General features: G+C 35.5%; 1 protein-coding gene across 1 annotated transcript in view; it reads left to right on the plus strand.

Annotated features, from left to right (window-relative positions):
* LOC145239956 (dolichol kinase-like) overlaps positions 1 to 14,252 on the plus strand; it is an 89,466-nt gene extending 75,214 nt beyond the window's left edge. The window contains exons 11-13 of the mRNA XM_080103542.1: positions 2,139 to 2,237; positions 5,355 to 5,432; positions 13,425 to 14,252. Coding sequence (XP_079959668.1) covers positions 2,139 to 2,237; positions 5,355 to 5,432; positions 13,425 to 13,552 — 305 coding nt within the window. The 3' untranslated portion in view covers positions 13,553 to 14,252. The remainder of the gene's footprint in view (positions 1 to 2,138; positions 2,238 to 5,354; positions 5,433 to 13,424) is intronic.
* Positions 14,253 to 16,935: the final 2,683 nt, after the last annotated feature.

The following is a 16,935-nucleotide window of genomic DNA, read 5'->3' on the forward strand; positions in this document are numbered from 1 at the left end:
AACTTTTATACCAGTAAACCAAAAAACACACCTTCTTTCGGATATCGCATCAAAGAAATATTAACTCAAATTAACGAAAACCCTAATAACATAGTCACACACACAGTAAGCAACAAACCATCATGGACTTTGAAAGACCCAGCACTGATCTGACTCTTACTAAATACTAAAAAAACAATACCAACAACTTAATAAATAAAAGCCACTTTGGTGAACTCCGAGAAAAGTACCTACAACACAAAGAAAGATACACTGATGGAGCCAAAACAAAAAAGAACAGGTGCGGCACGTATAGATGGACAGAACCATCTCCAAATAAGACTTCCGATCGACGCATCAATATACACAGCAGAACTACAAGCAATGAAAATGGCAATTGAATTAATTAAGAACAACAATAAGAAAAAATTCATTATATATACCGATTCTTTGTCATGCATCTTTGCTCTAAGATATATAAGAACTAGATATAATGAAAAATTACAATGAAATTATTGAAAAAGGAAAAGAAATAATCTTAGCCTGGATACCAAGTCCTGTTTGTATTCCAGGCAATGAAGAAGTTGACAAATTGGCCAAAGAAGCCATTAGCAAAAATATAACAAACATCAAAATACCATACACAGATTTCAGCAGAAAAATAAGGGAATATAACAAAAATAAATGGCAAACAGAATGGGACACATATACCCAAAACAAACTACACAAGCACCAACTCATAATAAAACACAAAAACAAAACAACAATAAAAGGACGAAGAGAAAATATTGTTCAAAACAGAATCAGAATCAGACATACCAAATTAACACACTCGCACCTAATCAAAGCAACAGAAAAACCAAAATGCACTTTTTGCGACAAACAGATAACAATAAAATATTAACAGAATGTCAAAAATACGAAACTACCAGAAATAAATATTATACAGTAAACGAAATCAAAGAATTGTTTCACAAGGTAACACCACACCAAATCATCAAATACTTAAAAGAAAAAAGAAATACAACTCTTCAAATCACTTTAAACCGTAAAAACTCCAATATTTTAAAAATACATAACTCTGACAATAATAATAAAAAAAACAAAGACTATCTCAACCCAATACATAGCTTTGCATTAAATGACGCACAGTGGTTGATATGCTGTGAAGCCCCAATAAACCAACGAACCAACCCCTTGTTCAGAAACACCTTGGCTCCAGCGGAAAACATTCAACTGCCTAAGAATAAGAATAGGGCAATTAGTCACGACCAGATGAGGCTAAAAAACTGACCCAACCATCTGTGAATGTGAAAACAACGACCATATAATACAATACTGCCTTGTCTATTTTCTACTGTACAACCGGTGCAGCTTGAAAGATCTTTCTTTTTTTTTTTTTTTTTTTTAATTCAATTTTCACCCCAAACAATGCACGGTGCCACTTTGAAGTAGGGGGTTACTATCGGGGACATAATTTGCGTTCATATGTTCATTTTAAAATGGTCACCTCTCTCTCTCTCTCTCTCGTATGTCACTTTTTTCTGTATCCAGGGATGAAATGTTTTTAACATTTTACGAGCTCATTGTCCAGTCATTATATAGCTGAATTCCCTGATTTCTCTATAAAGAGGTCCTGGATATGACCTTAAACTATATCCGATGGTGAGCTTGCAGGCCTTAGGGAGTGTGGAGCCACCCTTTAATTGCCATTGCTCCCAGGTCCACTCTGACCTGGAGTGGTAGCACCTGTTAGGGTCCCAACTATGGGTTAAATAGAATACGACTTAAAAAACAAATATACTATATTAAAAAAATCGTTCTTCAAAATCACCAGATTCGGCATTAAATAACCTGAAAAGGGTTGATATGCCGTAAAACAAAACAACCAACCAACCTCTATAAAGAAAGCAAAACCAATTCTCTACATTCTAAGGAGTGGTTTCAATTATACCAACTATAAAATAAGTGTTTATTTTACAATGAAGATATAACAGTAAAATATGACTCCAACCTCTTTCTCTGTGCATGAAAAAAAATTTTTTTTTTTTTTAAGTGGTGCACAAAATATGATGTGGACTCTTTTCCAAATTGGCAGGTATGCGTGAGACAAAAATGATGGATCCAATATTGAATTTATTGTTTTCATTTTCATTTAGCTCATCACATGAGTGGCTTTGCAGGATTACTGTCCCTTGGCATTGGAGACTCAGCAGCATCGGTCTTTGGTAGCAAGTTTGGAAAGATAAAGTTATTAGGTAAGTCAGTTTATACACAAACAAGAGCACCCTCTCTAGCTTTTCCTGTGCACTATTATTTCAACCTTGTACCATACATGTAAAAAGAAAAAAAAAACAAGTTGCCATCATTGTTACAAAAATACATGGAAGTCATATATTGTATTCCTACCTTCTTTTGCTTCTTAACTGAGGTAATGCCTCTTGCAGATAAGTTTTATATCTCGAACAGAACTAAGTCAAAATAAAACTGTTAGAAAGCAAAAGGGATTTATTCAATTTGATCTTTGCTCTGACCAGTGAGGGGGGATACAGAGAGAGATCGATAATCACTGTTTAACGCCTCTTGCAAATAAGTTTTATATCTCGAACAGAACTAAGTCAAAATAAAACTGTTAGAAAGCAAAAGGGATTTATTCAATTTGATCTTCGCTCTGACCAGTGAGGGGGGATACAGAGAGAGATCGATAATCACTGTTTAACGCCTCTTGCAAATAAGTTTTATATCTCGAACAGAACTAAGTCAAAATAAAACTGTTAGAAAGCAAAAGGGATTTATTCAATTTGATCTTCACTCTGACCAGTGAGGGGGGATACAGAGAGAGATCGATAATCACTGTTTAACGCCTCTTGCAAATAAGTTTTATATCTCGAACAGAACTAAGTCAAAATAAAACTGTTAGAAAGCAAAAGGGATTTATTCAATTTGATCTTCGCTCTGACCAGTGAGGGAGGATACGGAGAGAGAGATCGATAATCACTGTTTAACGCCTCTTGTAAATAAGTTTGGGTTGTAGGAAAACCTTTAAAAAATATCTTAGTGATCCCTGAAGATTGAACCTTCTTTATGATCTATGGACCCACCCTCAAACCTGCAGTTTGAATTCTTGTAATGCAGAGCTAACCCTCTTTTCCTTAGTAGAGAAGAAGCATGTTTTCAACACCCGAAGAAGGTTGCAGGTTGCAGCGACCGAAACGTTGTGCTAATAACACCCAAGATGAGAATAATAGTCCGATTAATCAACAGAACACAAGCAAGTTTTTTTATATCTCAAAAAGAACTAAAACTTAGAAGGCAGAAGAGATTTATTCAATTTGATCTTCGCTCTGACCAGTGAGGGAGGATACAGAGAGAGGTCGATAATCACTGTTTAAGCATGTCTTATTAAATGCATTTTAAATTAACATGCTCACACGTGTAGGAATTGCAAGGAACTGCCAAAACCTTTCACTTTTAAACCATTTGAGTCATGTGATGCCGATTCCATTTGTATCCATTCCCAAAGTCTGATAAATCGGTTCTTGTCCAGAATTACCTTTTATATTAAAAAACAAAAATAAAGAAAAATCTGTATGATTTACATATCTTTGATGAAACAAAAATGTTCCAAAAGTAACTTTCATTTCGGAGCCATTTTTTTTTTTTTTTTTAAGGATGAAGATTTTATCCGATTTTCTTACTTTTTAAGGAAATTAGTCCACAAAAAATGAGTAAACATTGAAGGTGCTAGTTGCAGACCTTGGACAGTTGGAATTGGCAAATCAATACCGCAGTTCATAAAAACTTGTGCAGATAGCAGTTAAAGAAGTCTAACCCAGTCAAGTGAAAAAGATTTAAAGACGAGAAGATAAATTAACCAACTAAATCATGGTTATCTTCCCTTGCCAGTTACTGATTTTCTTTCATGTAACACATATACATCATTTTTTAAGTTAGAAAAAAAAACTTTTTCATTTTAAATAAAAAGTACATGTTTGTTTTAACTAAAACTTGACATATGACTATTTTATACAATACCAAATTTGCACAATATACATACCATGTTTATTCGTCAACACTACTACAACACCACAAACCTAAAAGTACTCTTTGAAAAAGAAAACCCTAAAACTATTCTAAATTTCTTAAAATGAGCAAATCTTTACAATAAAATATAAATGCCATCAAATAACAAACTATACTAAAACATTACTTGTAATATACCCAGCAAAAATCGATTCTAAAAGTATAAAAAAATTTAAATCTTGTATACAGCATTAAATGACCCAAAGAAGGTTAATATGCTGGTTAAACAAACATATTTATAGGTGTGCAAGTATGTATAATACTTCAGGGAGATGAACACGCCTGCCTTGCACAGTTCCAAATCACTCTTGAGGGTTATATATATGGGATGGATGGGTCTTCTGGGCTGTTGTGAAAGCAGCTCATTTAAGAGAAGGAAAACTGACAAAAAACTTTGTTGATGGTCCCCATAACTGGGTCGTTACTGTCATCAGTTCAGAGCTCACAGAACCAATAAACTTTGACTTAAAACCTAAGAATCTTGTATGGACCAATTATTTAATTTAATGTGCCATTGGAACCTTCATACTTCACTCAATTCTACTGTTTCAATCTCTAAGGGGTGATCATGCTCAAAACTGAGTACACTCACCGTACCAGAGTTGATTTTCTAAAAAGTGCCAAATAGCTATGTTTTATTGTATTTTTGTTCTTTTTGTTTTATTGCATTTTTTTTTATTTTGTTTTATTGCATTTTTGTTATTTTGTTTTATTGCATTTTTGTTATTTTGTTTTATTGCATTTTTGTTATTTTGTTTTATTGCATTTTTGTTATTTTGTTTTATTGCATTTTTGTTATTTTGTTTTATTGCATTTTTGTTATTTTGTTTTATTGCATTTTTGTTATTTTGTTTTATTGCATTTTTGTTGTTTTGTTTTATTGCATTTTTGTTGTTTTGTTTTATTGCATTTTTGTTGTTTTGTTTTATTGCATTTTTGTTGTTTTGTTTTATTGCATTTTTGTTGTTTTGTTTTATTGCATTTTTGTTGTTTTGTTTTATTGCATTTTTGTTTTTGTTTTATTGCATTTTTGTTTTTGTTTTATTGCATTTTTGTTGTTTTGTTTTATTGCATTTTTGTTGTTTTGTTTTATTGCATTTTTGTTGTTTTGTTTTATTGCATTTTTGTTGTTTTGTTTTATTGCATTTTTGTTGTTTTGTTTTATTGCATTTTTGTTGTTTTGTTTTATTGCATTTTTGTTATTTTGTTTGTTCGTTTTCAATTTTATTAATATTTCGTGTTTTAATAAGTTGTATGAAATGTTTATGGAAATATTGTTTTCATTTTTCCAGGCACAAGTAAAACATTTGAAGGGACTTTATTCTCTGTCATTGCTCAACTAACGTTTGCTTGGTACCTGAGTTTTATGGGTAAAGTATTTACATTCTGGAAACACACTTTTATTTATTTTTTTTTTTTTAAGCTTTTGTTATATAATATATATGTAATCGGTTTCTCAATTTTTTAGGATGAGGATTGATAATTTGTATTATTTGGACTACTGTTCTTATCTTGAGTGTTATTAACACAATGTTTGTTGGCCAATGTGACTTCTGACCTTCGTCAGGTGTATCGGGTCAGACTCGGGAATCTTTTTGTCAAACATTGAGAATCTGTACAGAATTTCAAATGGAACCCTTTATTAAATCCACAGAGGTAGTATTACTTAGTATTTGACCGTTTATGTGATGGGTCCTTGTTCAATGACCCATCCTGGTGCTACCAGATCAGGCTGTCTGAAGATATTAGCTTCCTGAGGCGAAATGCACCTAAAATTGATGCTTTTTGTCTTTCTACTTCCTTTTGCAAAACTTTGTTCTACAAAACCCAAAACAAAAACAACCCTCCTTTTCCCCTTTCTCTTTCTATCTCCCCGACTTCCTGACTGGTTTCCTAACTTAAAATGTACCAAACATTAATACTGTAAGCCTTTTACCTCTCCCATTGCAAAGCTCATTCATGTTCTGCAGAGCAGGGAATAAAAACGACAAAATCAAACACTACAAACTAGCAATTGAAGATACAAAGAGCTTAAAGAATAAAAACCTTCCACAAAATAACTGATGCAACATGAATACCGTTTCCATAACTGAATTCGTATTAAATATAAAAAAATTAAAAAAATATATGCCATAAAACAATAAAACCTAACCATCTCCCAAATCACATTCTAAGATCATTTGTAGATATTTATGCTGATGACACTGCTATCTATGGCAACACTTCAAAGGCCGTAAACGACCCAGTTCTGTCTGATTCTCTCTCCTCTGATCTTGAATAAGTGGTGCAATGGAGAAAGAGGTGACTGTTTTTTGTTTTTTTTAATGTATCTAAAACCAAACTTCTATCTTTCTATCATCAATGCTCTGATCCCCCGTCTGGCATCAATTGAAATGAATGGCTCTCATCTTGAGGATGAGGAGGCTCCATGTTTTGACAAACTTCTGGGCTTAGCCTTTACTCCTGATCTGAGATGGAACATGTACATCAAATCCGTTGCCAGGGCTCCTGGGAAAATGGTGGGATCATTCTACCATTCCAGTAGATATCTCACTGCTGATGCAATTCTCTATGTGTATAAGAGCCAAGTGCGTCCAAGGATGAAGTACTGTTGCCACATCTGGGCAAGACCTGCTAGAAGTAGCTTATTCTGCCTTGACAAAGTTCAAAATAGACTTTGTAGCCTAGTGGGGGGGGGGCCCTTTTCTCTTCCCTGGAACCTCTTTCCCACAGAAGAGACATCATGAGCCTGTCTCTGCTTTATCATTATTTTCATGACAAGTGCTCGTCTGAGCTCCAATCTATGGTCCCCTCCTGGCCTGACTTTCATGAAAAACACTCGTCTAGCTGAAACCACTATCAATAATTTCCCCCTCTTTTCTATCTGTGCCTAAACCTAAACATAGATTCCATGAACAAAGCTTCTTTCTTAGAACTGCACGCCTGTGGAACTCTGCTCCGTTGTCCTGCTTTCCAACTGACTACAACTTGGTTGTCTTTAATTCCAACGTGAACAAGTAATCCGATTTTACCTAATTTCCACTAACAATGACTGACATGACCACTGTACACTCATTAAGCCGTATCCTCGAGTGGCATCTGGGCCTTGATAAGTGGCGACTCCTTTGTAAAGTAAAATTCAGACTACTACCTGGTCATAACTGATGGAATGGGAGCATACTACCCTTTTGTCGCTTAAATAAAGGCTTGCGTTCAAATTCTGTACAGATTTTCAAATTCAACAAGATAATTCTGGAGAAGGTCAAATGTTACATTGGCTAAAGCTTTGGGAGAATAACACTCAAGATGAGAGCAGTAGCTTGAATAACCTGAATAGTACAATGATCATCAAATATTCATTTAATCAAAATGTTTTGAATGTAACTTAAAGCTGTTCACAAATTTAGTGCAAATCTATAAATGAACAAAAAAAAAAAAAAAACCCAAAATAAAGAAAAATATTTATGATGCACATACTTGTGATGGAAAAAAATTGATCAAGTAGTTTTATTCAAAACAAAAAGAAAAAAGGAACCTTAACTTTAATTATCGTTTGACTTCTTTTCATAGATTTAATTAAAATTCTCTGATTTGTGATGTGAAAAAAATTTTTGTTGCTAGTCCATAATCCTCCTCCATGAAAAAAACAAAAATCTTTGTTTGTACCTGTGACAGAAAGAAAATATCATACACCAAAAATCATGTAAATTGATAAAATAGTTTTATTTCTATAAAAAATGTTTTTAAGTGATTAATTGAAATTTGTATATTAAGAATGGCTTTTTAAAATCTTACAAAAGTTGAATTATTTGGAATTATCTCCACTGCCCTGCAAAATGGTGTGGGAGAGATCACCACCATTTTTTTTTTTTTTTTTTTTTTTTTTTAATAAAACTACTTGATCAATTTCTGTCACAAGTACGTACATCATAAAAAATTTTTTATTTTGTTTTTTGGGTTTTTTTGGGTTTTTTTTTTATTTATTGCACTAAATTTATGAATTAAAAAAAAAAAGAATATTATTGGTTAGTCCCATTTTATACATCAGAATAACAAATCCAAACGTAAATTAATTTCATAAAACTTGTTTTTTGCAGAACACAGGAATCATTTTTGTAAAGTATTTTTTTTTTCTGTTTCACAAAGAAAAATGGCCACACATTTAATTTTGTTTTAAGCAATGCAGAGCTAAAAAAAAAAAAAAAAAAAAAGAGCAAACAAAAGGTGGGGCTACAAATCTGCAGATGTGGAAATGAGAACCATATGATTTAACACTGCCTTGTATTGAAGCAGATGTGACATACAAATTGAGCAATTTCCATAGAGTTGGCTTCCTCCGGAGGTTGAAGGATATTCCTATGAATAATCACGTCTTCTCAAACCAGCAGTAGACTTGCAAACTTTGCTGCATATTAAACAGATTGTTTGGTTCGGACTAATAGGTGCAAAGTTGACCTGAACAGGATTTTTGTGCGACTTAAGGTGATTGACATAGCCAGCTTTTGACAAAAGCACTCATTCACACGTGTCGCATTTCTAGCTCTGTGTGTCATGGTTAAGACCATCAATTAAATGTTTACGAAGCTCTCACTTCAGATTGCTGTGGGTCTTCTTTATTTTCTCTAGAGCATCACAACTTTCACGTACAAGCTTTCGCCACTTCTGCCTTTGCAGAGTAAGTTCTTCCCCTGTGTCAGTGTCGATTTGTAAGACTTTCAAATTATTTTTGTAGAATCCCTGAACATCTTCCTAGGCTTGTGTGGTGAGGGCGCTTGCCATTTTCCAGCTCCCCGTAAAAAATTTGTTTTGGCAGCCTACAATCTTTCATTTGAACCAGGTGGCCCACCCAACGCATGTGAGATCTGATTACAAGGGTCTCATCACTGGAGCAACATGTTCTCACAAGGACTTCAGTATCAGGTACTTGTGCTTGCCACTTGATGTTTAAGAGAAGTCTCAAGCATTTTTGGTGAAATTGTTCAAGCCATTTAATGTGCCTTTGATGCAATGTCCAGCCATCCCTCGACAGAGAACTACCAAGATACACAAATGAATCAACTACTCCTAGTCTAGCACCACAGAGCATGATATATATATTTATCACTGGACGAATACTTAACATAATCTTCCTTAGATAAAAGAAACATCCAGGTTGTCCTCGATGGTCGTACATCTAAACAATATGATATAAATGCGGGAGTGCCCCAAGGGTCTATCCTTGGACCTCAATTATTCCTCATATTCATTAATGACCTCTCCGACAAAATTGCCTTTGAGATGGGTATATATGCTGACTACACCACACTCTATAACAGGCACGACAGGAAAACAAATGAACACATATCTAAAGAAATGGCAGAAATACTAGAGGATGACCTCCAATCTGTAGTGGAATGGTGACAAAAATGGATGGTCACATTCAATGCTGCAAAGACTAAACTTGTTTCCTTCAATAATTACAAGAAACCTTCTCTGCCACCAATAGCAATGGTCAATGGCTCTTTATCTGAAAGTACATCTTTCAAACTCCTTGGCCTAACGTTCACAGGAAACATGAGTTGGAACAATTACATTGAAAGCATTGTCAGGGCCGCTGCAAAGAAGATAGGCTCTCTCTATCGTGCTAGAAAACTACTAACACCTTAAAGTATCCTGTACCTCTTTAAGGCCACCATTCGCCCATGTATGGAGTGCTGTTATCACATTTGGGCTGGTGCATCTGCTGCTTGTTATTCACTCCTGGGTAGGGTTCAAAAGAGAGTCGCAAATCTGATAGGTCCTGAACTGTCATCTAAGCTTCAGCCTCTGTCGCATCGACGAAATATTGCACCTCTCTGCTTGTTCTACAAGTGTTTTAATGGTGAATGCTCTGATGAACTTCAGGCACTTGTGCCCGTATGACATAAACAGATCTTTCTACTCTAGTAGTTTCTTCCCCAGAACTGTTAGACTATGGAATTCCATTCTGGGTTCCTGCTTCCCTAACTGTACTGACATGCAGAAGTTCAAGTGTAACGTGAACCAACATCTTGCTGCCCAACTCCCTACATAGTACGCCAGTAGCTGTTGACTCTGATAGTAGCCCCCTACACCTAAGTGGCAATGTGCCTTGTTTGGGGTGAAAATATAATTAAAAAAATAAAAAAAAATTTTTTAATTTCATTTTTTGACATCTTGATTAAACTGTACAAGTACCTGTCAACCATTCATTACATTTTCATCCATGAGGGATTAACAAACCAAGTAATGTCTTTTTATACATATTTTTATGTCACGTGTCACACGGGACGCATTCATTCTCTTCATTATCGCCTGTTTCTCTTTGTGTCTCATAATTGCGATTTCATGGTTGGCCGTGTCGTCTTAGAGGTTGTCAATTGTCTCATCTTTTTAACTTAGACAAAGAAAATTTTCATGCATTAAAGACACAAGGAAATTAATTTTAGCGTCTCAAATTATCTTTTGCAAAATATGCTTAGTCAATGCCAGTTATCTCCCCTAGATAATGGTCTATATCTTTATAAATGCCAAACAGTTATAGTTCAACCAAATTGATGGTTGAATATGGTTAAATTTGAGCTCATCTTTTTAATTAAATACTAATCCTTCTTAATCCCTAACTTTGCATCAAATGCATACCATAATACTTAGTTTGCTGCATCTTAAAATTCCATCTAAAATTTTAGCCAGATCAGGCCAGTAATTTCCCAGAACAAGTAAATGTGGTACTGTGGTGACTAATCTGTATTAATACTTGACTGTGTAGTGAATGGATACCATAATACTTAGTCTGCTACACATTAACATAACAAAGACCCATACAAAAATTTAGCCAGGTTGGCTCAATAGTTTCTGAGAAAAAATGGAATGAACATGGACAGCTAGACCAAGAGACTAAGAGAAATATAATGTAGATATAATCACAAATAAGCAATGCCGAAACTTAGTGAAGATCTTGTTAAATGAATAAATTGGAAGTGTAGAACAGATACTACACTTTGATCTTGGAATTGGAAGTGTAAATTAAAGACAAAAAGGTTAATAAAATCTTGGAAATATTTGTGCAATCTTATATGTTTACCTCCTTCAGTTAACACACCTAAAAATAATTAAAATCATCGCTTGGCAAGACAAGGAAATTTAGAATGAAACTGAAGCTACAGGGTGGAACAGTAAAATTGTCGCCCTAGAAAAGACGACATGATTCCATCTCCGTTTGATGAAAACTGGTTTTCTTTTTTGTTGTTGCATACCATCTACTAGTTGGCTAGTTGTGTATAAATCTCAAGAACGACAGGAGTCTTCTATCATGTCTGAAAGTGACACAACGCTCTCTAACGATCCAAGTTATGACAACAGGACCATTGCCAGCACCCTCAAAATGCAAATTCAGACAGTTCAATGCTTAAGGGCACAACTCAACAAAGTTTCCGGCCACAGTTATGTTCTTTGGTGTCGTTTCCAAGTGAGGGCCACATCATGCCATCTCACATCTTCAAGGTTGGCTTGAAAATCAACACCAAAGTGTACCTGGATGTGCTGAAGAGTGTGGTGATCCCTTGGTGCAATCAGGTGGCCGCTGGCAGAACCTGGGTGTGGCAGCAGGACTCAGCACTGGCCTCTAAGTCAAAGAAATCCAGGCTTGGCTTCAGAAGGAGTGCTACGACCTTGTACTCTCCTCTCACTGGGCCTCCCTCCTCCCCTGACTGTCCTCACTGGACTACTTCATTTGGTTATACGTCGAGAACATCACCAGCCTGATCACCGCCATCCGCTGAATATTCGCTAAACTCCGTCGGGGCTTGTGGAAAAGGCATGCTCCCAGTTCTGGACTCGTATCGAGACGGTGATTGAGGCTAAAGGCGGCTACATTTTTATATGAGTTTGGATATGCCTGTTTCCAACTAAACATTATGCAAGAGATTGTGTGTACACACAAAAGGAGTAAATCGGTCATCTGCTACGGATATATCTCATCCTTATTAATCACAGACTGGCCAAGGCAAACCGCGCTTTTGGCAGATTGTACAACAAAGTCTGGAAAAGCAGACACTTAAAAAATTGCACAAAAATCAGTGTGTACAGAGCCGTAGTACTTTCCATCCTCCTGTACGGCTCTGACTCTTGGACAATTTACCGCCACCAATTACGACTCCTCAAGCGTTTTCATCAGCGCTGTCTCCACACCATTCTCAACGTCTACTGGAGTGACTGTCACCAATGTTGAGGTCATCGAGTGGGCGGAAATCACCAGCATCGAGGCCATGGTGCTGAAGTCACAGCTACGTTGGGTCGGGTATGTCTCCAGAATGGACGATCATCGCCTGCCTAAGATAGTCCTATATGGTGAACTCTCTACTGGCGGTCATGACAAAGGGGCACTAAAGAAAAGATATAAAGACTCTCTGAAGAAGTTCCTCGGTGACTGCTACATTGACCATCTCCAGTGGTCTACTCTCGTTGCTGGCCGTGTTACCTGGCGACGTACTGTCCACCAGGCTGTCACCTCCTTTGAGATCTCCTGCACAGAGAATCTGCGGGAGAAGCATTGTAGAAGGAAGATCTGGGAAGCCTCAGCAGCCACACCTGACGTGACTTGACTGCAGCCGATGTGGCCAAACCTGTTTGTCCCGCATCAGCTCGTCAGCCACAAGCGTACCTACAGTCGATATGGAAAACCCCCTTCATAAAATCTTCGTTTGCGAAGTACAGCCAGGAGAGTTTGGAGGGTTACATTTTAGGGTTTTGCTTTGGACAAAGTAGTTTTGGGATGAGTCAGTTTAAAGGAATATTTTCATTGAAAAAAGTTCACAGGATTTATATTCAAATGGGAGAAAGATGAGACGTTAAACGATAAAAGAAAAAAAGAGTTCAGAGGCATAAATTCACGAGAGACATTTTATGTCTTGGTTTAACTTTTTCATCTATGTAGTCACGTGCTCAGCTCACTGTAGAGATTTTTTTATATATTTTCTTCAATTCATTTTCCAGTTCGTTTTATATTCATAGTAACTTGGCCTTCGGGACAAGATCAAAGTGTAGTATCTGTTCTTCAGATGCTGCACTTCTATTTCTTGTTCTCTTTCGGTGGAGGAGAAATCCTTCATGACTGAGACAATTTTTATTTTTGTACCTTTTCTCCACGTTAAAAAACGACCCTGGTGTCTAACTCTGTCCCGTGGGGAGGCATAGTAAATAGGTATATTCATATTTAATTTTTTTTTTAATGTATTTTTTCAATTCACTTTCTTTTGTTTGTTTTATATTCATATTTGTTTTTGTTTTTTTAATATTTTTTTCAGTTCACTTTCCAGTTTGTTTTATATTCATATTTGTTTTTGTTTTTTTAATATTTTTTTCAGTTCACTTTCCAATCAACTTCCGCTTCGTTTTCTCTGTCGTCCTCGCATCCCTTTACGAAGCCACCACAGACCAAATTGACAATCTTGTTTTACCTTTCTTTATTTTCCCATTCCTTAATCTCTTGTAAATTCCCTTCATCTTATTCTAAACCAAAGAAATCGACAGATGTCCATTGCCTTATTCTCCTTAGAGGTCAGATTTTCAAAATTACAATAATTCACACTGGATTAATTTTTTTTTTTTTTCATTTAAATTCTATGCATCTGATGCAGTTCATGACCATGATTCATTCAAAATTTCTTTTCCATATTCTTTTCCAATATAATTAACCTTTTTGATCTGCTGTAACTTTTGAGATGCTGAACCAATGTCAAAACCATTTTTTTAATAATTTATGTCTAATATTATTATGAAATTTTTTTTTTTATTCCAAAATATTTTCTGTCCGGGGTATATCCTTAAAAGACATGCAGTGGTGAGGCCCCATTTGGGTGCTGTGGGGACTGTAGAGTTGCCCTTTAGTTTCATCGTTCCCAGGCCCACTTTGGCCCAGAGTGGTTATACTTGTTAGGGCATCTGGTGCTACCAGATAAGCTGTTTGAAGATATTGGCTTCCTGACCAAAAGGTCCTGGATATGACCTAAAACTATATCCGATGGTGAGGCCCTACCTTGCGGGCCTTGGGGAGTGTGGAGCCACCCTTTAATTGCCATTGCTCCCAGGTCCACTCTGACCCGGAGTGGTAGTACCTGTTAGGGTCACAACTATGGGTTAAATAGAATCCGACTTAAAAAAAAATATACTCCATTAAAAATCTTTCCTCAAAATAACTAGATTCGGCATTAAATAACCTGAAAAAGGTTGATATGCCGTAAAACAAAAACAACCAACCAATCCTGACCAAAAATTAAACAAATATATTGTTTTTCCTTTCCTCTTGCAAAAATCAATCATGTTCTGCATGAAGATATGAAGAACTTAAAGCATAACTTTTTCCAAAATTACTGGATTCGACATTAAATAACCCAAAAAGGGTTGACATGCCGTTAAACAACAAAAACAATGAACCAAATATTTTCACTCTTATAAAGTTTATAAATATCACGTTTCACTCTACACTTTTTCATGACTCGGCATTAGTCCATTTATAGTCCATCTTACTTATAGGTTATTATCACATCCTACTTGCTAATGTTAACTAATTCCCTCTTCCTGTATTTGATTCCATAATGTTTATGAAGCTTCTCACAATGGAAAACAAGTGGTGCAGGATCAATGCTGACTTCCATTCCCAGTGTGTTTTTTGGTCTAAATATTCTAGTTTGTGAGTTTTAGTAGAACACAAACACTTGTATGAATGAACTTTAGATATAGTTGGTTTGTGTGAACTCAATGGCTGATCCCCAAAATGGCTGAAACATTTTGACTCCTCTCCTTACTCCAAAAATTCAGTAAATCAACCAATTTTAATGAAATTTCCAGTAATTAATGATCACAGAATATAATGAACCCCATGATCTTAGTGAAAATGTATTATTTTGTGTAAGCAAAACACACTTTGTTAAAGTTATAGTTTTAAGTTCTAAAAAAGAACCACACAAATTTATTTATTTAAAAAAATTTTTTTTTTAGAATAAAACAGCACAGATGTAAAAAAAATGAAAATAATATTTTGCAAACATTATGAAAAAGCCGTTAAAACCTGTGTTAATGAAATTTAATATAACTTGGAGAAAAATTAATTTCACAAACTAAAGATATTATTCCCTCCAAAAATAATATAATTGCAAAAAGTATTTCATGTGGTTCTAATGATAACAATTCTTGCAAAAATTTCAAATACAATATTTTCCTTGTATGTATGAACGTGTAAGCATCAGTGTAAGAATATTTTTTTTTATAATCTTTAAAATAGATATAAAATTAAAAAAATTGAGACCCAGGATCACTAAGAAAAACATAATTAAAAAATGGGGATATTTCTACAAACACTTAATTTGGAGAAATACAGATGGGCAACATTGTAAAAAAAAAAAAAAATAAAACAATAAAAACGGACAGGATTTTGCACCCTACCTGTTGTATTCTATTATTAATAAATAATTGTTTTACCTTATTTTTTCAATAAATAAATTATCAGTGATTTTAATTTACTTTTTCACACTTAAAAAGCATTTTTACTTTTATTTAAAAAGAACCTAATTTATTGTTACAACCCATTTAAGAATAAGTTGAGTCATGTAAAAAAAATAAATATTATAATTAAGCACTTCCTTTTTATTACAATACTAGTGGGGGGGGTACCTGGCGTTACCCGGGTGTTTGGAGGTGTGTGTGTTTAAAAGAGGTGTAAAAGAAAAAAGTTTTGGACGGAAGGTCAGATTGAACCCGAAGCCTTGACGCGAAGGTGGAAACGAAAGGGAAAAAAAGCCAGTCACCTAACCATCTGGGCCACGAGGAAGAGGAACTGATAAGGGCTTTTATATGAAGGTTTATGAAACAAAATAAACAGGTGCAAGGAATTGGCGTGGTGTCTGACCTAGTTTTGCGCTGCCAGCCAAATCATTCATGAACATACACAAGAAGAAGCGAACACACACACACACACGTTGTCGCTTTTATATTTATAGATGCCCCCCCCTCCCCCGGGTTCCGACCCAAGAAATAATTTCAACGTTTCAAATACTGAAGGAAATGTAGGAGTTTACTACTTTATGAAACGAATTAGCCAAATAATGACGGGAGTAAATTTTCTGTAAATGCAAACAGAGGACTTTATTTTGTAAACGAAATAAACCGGTACTCCTTTATGTTTGATTAGTTCTGTTAGTGGCAACTGTATTTATTTGCCTCCCTCCTGGCAAGCAGGCCCTGTCGGTGGGGCATTAAAATACACCGACTGCCCCCATCCCTGCAGAGGGTAAAAGTCCCTCAATGGGGGTCCTGGATATGACCTTAAACTATATCCAGTGGTGAGGCCCCAGCTTGTGGGCTTTGGGGAGTGTGGAGCCACCCTTTAATTATCATTGCTCCCAGGTCCACTCTGACCCGGAGTGGTAGTACCTGTTAGGGTCTCAACTATGGGTTAAATAGAAAATGACTTGAAAAGAACAAATATATTCTATTAAAAATTTTTTCTTCGAAATCTTTGGATTCGGCATTAAATAACCCAAAAAGGGTTGATATGCCGTAAAACAAAACCAACCAACCAATCCTGGCAAGCAAAAGGACCCAAATAATATGTTTAGTTGTATTTTTATCTGTCTGTTTTATGCACGTTAAATTGAAAAAATTACTAATTTTGTATGGCAAAAACTGGGGGGAAAAATGTAAGAAAGGGTGTTAAAAAATCATTTGTAGGTGTTTAGGGCCCAAAAAAGGGGGGGGGGGGCGAAGAAATGAAGGTAGTCCTGCATAATTTGACCCGAATTCTCGTGAGTTCCTGTCCAGTATTGATCAGGCAAGACCGGCAATCATCGGTGTCAGCCGCAGACTACCGGAAAAAAACAA

This window comes from Euprymna scolopes, chromosome 19 (genome assembly GCF_053919585.1).
Source record: "Euprymna scolopes isolate OS-2025 chromosome 19, ASM5391958v1, whole genome shotgun sequence".
Taxonomy (NCBI): Eukaryota; Metazoa; Mollusca; class Cephalopoda; order Sepiida; family Sepiolidae; genus Euprymna; species Euprymna scolopes.